General features: G+C 26.6%; 1 protein-coding gene across 1 annotated transcript in view; it reads right to left on the minus strand.

The window, feature by feature from the left end:
- LOC135926263 (cytosol aminopeptidase-like) overlaps positions 1–7,132 on the minus strand; it is a 61,168-nt gene that overhangs the window by 30,259 nt on the left and 23,777 nt on the right. The window contains exon 6 of the mRNA XM_065462069.1: positions 4,970–5,099. Within this exon, the coding sequence (XP_065318141.1) occupies positions 4,970–5,099 (130 nt within the window). The remainder of the gene's footprint in view (positions 1–4,969; positions 5,100–7,132) is intronic.

The following is a 7,132-nucleotide window of genomic DNA, read 5'->3' on the forward strand; positions in this document are numbered from 1 at the left end:
ACGTAAAAATGAATATCTTATCCCGATTTGGGTCGATTTCTAAAAACGACGCGATTAAGATTTTAGCCATAATAATTTATGTAAGCCTAGAGATTTCGCAAATAAATGGCAGTGGACCCCTATTTGCCAAATCTTAAATCTTCCATAGTATTATTTTTACTAAAATCTTAATCGGGCCGTTTTTTAAATTGACCCACTATTCTTATTATTCTATTATATATGTATATTTTACCAAAAGCGTCATCAACCTTCGAATTTATTTTAAGAAGCTTAAAAGCTTGTTTTTTTTTATTTATGGAGTGCCCATAGAAATGATTTTATTACTTATAATGCGAATTAATAATTTTAGCAATTTTAAATTCACCTAATTAAATTTAAAAAATGAAGGAAGATGGGGGGGGGGTAATTTTTAATAAAAGGGAAACATGTTGTTATTTTTACGTTAGTTATCATATTTTGTTATTTTAATGCGAATAAATGAAAATTTTCAATTTTATAAATTATATTTTGTTATTATGTAGGCATTCAAAATCGGATCCAGACCGAACCGAACCGTGAACTAAACTTAATCAAAAATATCCAAAATTATCAAATATTCATAAGAAAGGATTAGGATAGAATTATTTTTTTTTAATTTCTTAGATATTTATATAAGTAAAATGGCGAAAAATATTGGACAAAGATACTCGTAAGAATATACCAGACAAAAAATACCCGATTGTTAAAACTGGGATATTTGTGTTAGGTGTTATTTTGGAGGCAATATTTTATTCCATTATCATAACCGCATCCAATATAATCCACAATGAATCAAGAAAAGGTCAAATTAGTGATATTATATTTTAATGTTTTTTTTTAAGTTACACCAGATTTTGCTAATCAAAATTTAGTAGACATTTAGGCATGATTTCATTTTATTGTTTCAGATCGATATTTTTTAATTAAAAAATATTTCCTGTTAGATTCTTTTTTCTGATAACCAAAAAAAATATGAACTATATATTTTTCCTTATAAATTTTATTTAACACATAAAAAACGAAGGACGTTTTTAAAAAAAAATTGCTAAGTTAACGTTTTAAAATCAAAATTTTAAATATTTTTATAGTAAAATACTTTTAGAGAGTAACACACTAAACTACCATATCAGATTTTTTTGTTAAAAAATCGTTCAGATTATAATTTTTAGTCGATATATTTTATGAGGGTGAATAAACTAGATCCCTGTGTGGAAAGTTCCGCGAGCATATTTGGACAGATTTACAAAATTTTATACATCATTATTTATTATTTTTATCAGTGTCCATTTTTCAGGACACAAGCCAAATCTTATTATTGTATTTTAATTAAATAATCTTTTTTTTTCTTAATTTACAAATTTAAATATTTTTATATAAATTATTACATTAAATTTTTAAAGTAAGATCTTTTCGAAAATTTGCCTACATTTCATTTAAATAAACCCCCTTTCTTAACCTTTCTAATTCTTTAAATAAAATAATCTTAGAAATATATTCATTCTATTTAAAAAAGTACGTGAAAAAATCTCTTAAAATCTAAGAATGATGCTATAACTTGTGTGAGATCGATGTTTGATTTACTTTTTCTACTTTCATTTGCAAAAGCGCACTTAGTATTAAATATTACTTAATCGCTCAAACTTATCGCAAGGGTAAAATAGTTTTGAATTTCACAGTACCAATCCATTATATTTTAGTATCACATTTTCAAAGATGTCACAAATTTATTCTTGCTTTTTTGCTACCGCTACTAAATTATAGGAGTATCCATGTTAACAGCCACAGACATAGAATCTCAGATAATAATATTTTTTGAAAGATATTTCGTTTATATATATTTAACTTTTCTATGTTTTACATTCTAGGATGAGGCCTAACTAATTTTTCTTATTTATTAATAACCTTTTTATACTGTCCACGGATTAATAATATTTTTAAATGCCTTCGGTCATTTTTTAATAAGTTGCTTAAAATTTTATTATCTTTTCCTTTATACTACCTACTTATTATACTGGTTAAAGCACTCATAAGGCATATTAAAGCACGAAAATTTTGGCATAGATTTTAGAATTAATGCTTCCAATTGTTCATACAATTTTAAAGGAGATGATAAAGATATTATCTATTTTAAAAAGCAAAATAAAAATAACCACGGGAGATTCAATGGTATCTAATCATAATTTTTCATAGGATGGATCCATCTGACCTAGTCCAAGGGGTTGTTGGTTTCAAAATTTTTATTGCCCCATATTGTAGATTTCTAACTTCCTGAGCATAGGCATAGTACATTCAATGAATCCTCTATCACTATACTTATTTTTTACTAGTAAAGTTATATTTTTGATCAAAAATTTTTTTACCGATCAAAGAATACTAACAATTTTTGTATTTATATTAATATTCTACTATTTATACTGAGGAATATAAATAATAAATACTGGATGTTTTACTTACAGGCTATATAATATTAGTACATTATATGTTTGGCGGAGACTCAAAAACCAAACCTAAATAAGACAAATCCGTCAATCGATCTGGCTTGAGTCTAAGAACGAACTACTAGGATCGTGGGCACTATCTTATTCTATTTTTTAAGATTGGTCATTTTTGGAGGAGTTTTACTCAGTATACTCATCAATCATCCTGGATCTAAATTTTAATTGAATATTTAATGACAAAGAAAAAATTTCATACTTTTATTTCATCGTTAAAAATTAATAAAGAATTTTGCTATACAAAACAAACACAAGTTTAATATAAATTTCTATTGCCAATATTTTAATATAATTCATGTTTTATCAGTTGTTTTTTGGTCGAAAAAAGTTATTAATCAATTTTTCTTAAAGCTTTGCTTATTTTATAACAAAAACTTCAATCTTAAATTTCATATTATATAAAAATAACATAAATTATATTTTTATTGATTTTTTTGGTCACACTAAAAAAGGTTTTTTTTGACAAATTTAAAAAAAGTAGAGTATAATCTTTTATGGATATTTTTAGGTTTTCAAATATTTTTTAACTATATTAATAATAATCGATTTACAAAACTAATCGATTATGAGAATGATTTTCAAATAACTGTAAAACCATCTATCGTAATAGGGCTGTCCTTTTTGGGCTCTAATAAAGAGGTCAAGGTTATAAACCTCTTTGTAAACAATTTACAAAATTTGAGGAGCAAAGCGGCATTTAATCACTATAGCTGGATGTAGATCTAAAAAAATTTTTGCTCTTGGAATCAAATAGGAAAAATTTTGAGAATTAATAAAAATATTTTAATTCATAACAAAAAAAATAATTTTTCCGAGTTTTACATATTAAAATAATTTATTTATATAGATTTTTAAAGAAAATTTACAATTTTACAACTAATTCATGATCGAATAGAAACGTTTATTAGTAAATTCTTAACGAAAAATAATATAAGAGAAACATTTCAAATTAATTAACATTTTGAGTGGTGATTTATACCTTCTTATGCTAACAAACAAGCTTGTTCTACCTTTATCATGCCATGAGATAAAAATAGTTATTATAAGATTGACATCCCTCAGATATTATGATAGAGGTCCACCTTTGTAAGGAAAATGGAAAACTTAAAACCAAACATCCAAAACTTTTTATTTAACCAAGTGTAAATTTAAATAAAATTAGATTTTTGCTAGTTTTTTGAGCTAATATTAAAGAAGATGGGCGTTTATTTGTCCGAGCCTAAGATTTTTATCATGATATGATAAAAAAAAATTAAACTTAAATAAGTTAAGGGGTAAAATATCTTCGAAACAATCAAAACATAATAATAAAATTCATATTTTTATTCGTAGTCATAATTATTTGTAATAGTTTAAATTGTATATCACCTCACCCTTCCCACCAAATTTTTAAGCATTTTATAATCGATGAATAGGAGTCGCAAATATATAAAACATTTTCAGAAATTAGTTTAAACATCATATTATTTTACCGAAATTAAACCAAAAAAATTAAATATAGGCAAAACCAGTCACTTTTAAAAACCAGTAAAACATTTTTGGCTTACCTGGATATTGTTTTTATGGATAGATGTCATTAAAAAGATATTAGGGGAGATCAGTGCTAGTCGGCGCAATTTTGGTCAAAATCATTATAAAATTTATTTAAATTTACAAAATACCAAGAGATAGCTCAAACACTTACTTAAAGTTATTCATTGATAAATCTTTTAAATCCTTTATACTTTTTTCTCAAGATTAATTCTGGTAAAAGAAAATTTTTGCCCCAACAAGCCAACTCCGGGGCTTGTAGAATCAATTGGTTTATTAAATCTCAGATAATTAATATTATTATTCCAGTATTTTATTGATATACATAATATACCATTTGTATATAAATAATTTTTATAAAAATGACAAAATATGACATTATTTGAATTTTAAAAAATGTGTAATTTTTTTTTCCTAATTCTATTACATTGTCATATATAATTTATTTAAATCTATAATAGTAGCCAATGAATACTTATTTTATAATAATATATTATAATATATGATATTTTTAAGTAATCCGACTAACTCCTAGTTACTACTATGATTACTACTGTCTATAAATTTTAAACATGCTATATGAAATATGATCATCAAACTTTTTGAAATAAAAAGGAGATTTAAATTTCATATAATGTCAATTTTATTACTTTAAACTCTTCATATTTTAATGCCACCTAATATTATGGTGTAAAAACCTTATAATTTTTACCTAAAAAACAATTTTATCATTAGGAAAAATTTAAATAATTGAGGGGTAAAAAATATTTTTTGCAACAAATATACATATTATTATATAATACTATTACATAATTAAATTTGAATCTCACAACATATATCGTTTTTAAATAAAATCCGATGAACTGACAATCCCTGCGAAAATTAGCCCTGGTTCCTACTACTATAAAATAAAATAATAATTTTACTCTTTGGGATTTCCTTCCAATTGCAACAATTTAATTTCAGGAGTAGTTATCGTTTTAGGACCTCCATCTTTATTTCTAGTTTTAAGTTCGTTAAAATCGAAGAATGCTAAAGTGGCGGCTTCTGCACTAGCTATAAAAAATATAAATGTAATTAAATTCTATATAAATAATATATTCATAAAATTACTGTTAAGCAATAAGTTTGAAAGAATTGCAAATTCTTATCTAATTTTATAATAATCTATAATCATCTCATATATTTACAATTACTAGAAACACACTGAATTTAAAATATATTTTTTCTAAGTGGATAAGTCATGGGTTACCAAGTCTATCATTTTCTAGTCAGAATACATTTGGCCTAGCAATTTTAAATTGGCTGTTTTGTTATTATGATAGGCTCATACTTTTATTTTGCGGGGTCTAATTTTTGTTAATCCGATTGATTTCTTAACTTTATCCATTATTCTAGGTTTCCAATAGATCCAACCCATTATTTAAACACATTAAAACATCTTTTTTGAAAAAAAGATTATTTAAACACTCTATTATATTTATCAGAGATCTATAGAGGTATCCATTTTCAGGTTTGATCATGTAACTTTTCAGATGGTTAATTGATAATACAATTTAATATTTTAGGAAATAAAACGCATTCCAAAAATCTAAGTTTTCGAACCCGATTTCGGTTTTAGAAATTTAAGATTGTCTGGTAGGACATTTTGATAACACAGAAAAGGGACCGATTTATAAATAACCAATCCAACCCGGGGTATATTAGAACGGGGCGGGTTCAGGCCCATTTATTAAATTGGTTCCGGTCAAGTTTCTATTATAAAAATTTTGGCAAAATATATTTCCCAAAACTCGGCAGAAATCAGCGAGGTAGAGTGCTTTGATAATAATAAAATTTAGTCATCATACTTCTCAAGTGCTCCTCTCCTGCATTAGAAATCGAAATCCATAAAAATGAATGAAGATGATTTTTAGCCAATTAGCAAAATTAAGAGTTATATGTGCAATAAATACATTTTTCACCATAAAATTGAATATAATTATTTCGACGACAACTTTCTTTCATATCTCTGTTGATATTTGTCCCCTAAACTGCATTTACATCTGAGGATCATTGCACATATCGGTTCAATTCTCTGTTTTCGCAAATCTTTTCCCAAATAAATTTTTAGGCTATTTAGTGAATTGGATAAATATCCTAGAAGCGCACGGATTAAAAGTAAATAGAGAAAAGACGGAGTATATGGTGATAGGAGGAGATGAAACGGAGAGTATTGATATAAATTATTGGCAGATATCCGCATTTGAAAGCTGCAAATATTTGGGCTCCACTATACAAACAAACGGCACAATAGAAAAAGAGATAAAGAATAAGATTAATCAAGGGTGGTTAAAGTGGAGATCTTTATCTGGAGTGCTATTTGACAAAAGAATCCCACACAAATCAAAGGGAAAAATCTACAGTTCCATAGTACAACCAACTATTCTATATAGTTCGGAAACATGGCCAACCAAAGAATCAGACGAGAGAAGTCTACAAACTATGGAGATGAGAATGCTGAGGATGATTGCTGGGGTAACAAGAAAGGATAAGGTGCGCAGTACAAGAATACTAAATAGTTTAAAGGTAGTGCCCATTAAGACTAAGTTAATGGTAAACAGACTTAGGTGGTATGGGCACACAATGAGAAGGCCTATGAACTACATAGGAAATAAAGTTGAAAGTTTGGAAGTGATGGGCAAACGTAAAAGAGGAAGGCCAAAACTTCAATGGGGCCATAAAGTTAGAGCCAATATAAAGAAGTATAAAATAGATAAAAGAGATTGTATGAATAACATAAAGTGGAGAGATGTTGAAGGAGCTTACCACCAGAAAAGGTGAAAGCTAAAGAGAAAAAAAAATGAATATAAAAACGAAAGTTATATTTTAGAGGTAACTTGTAACTCTAAATGGTTACTTTTTATGGATTTAATGTAACTATTCATAAAGATCTAATATATGAAAATTCGCAGGCCTGTGGCTAAAAATTTTGTTGAGAATGGGGGCAATATTTTTTTTATAAGCTAGAAACAAATTTAGAAAACCAAGCTTGGGACCGAAAATATTTTTTGATCTGGTGACTCCCCTGTGGCTACGGGGATGCTCTT

This window comes from Gordionus sp. m RMFG-2023, chromosome 3, assembly GCF_954871325.1.
Source record: "Gordionus sp. m RMFG-2023 chromosome 3, tfGorSpeb1-WG-v2, whole genome shotgun sequence".
NCBI classification, from domain to species: Eukaryota; Metazoa; Nematomorpha; class Gordioida; order Chordodea; family Parachordodidae; genus Gordionus; species Gordionus sp. m RMFG-2023.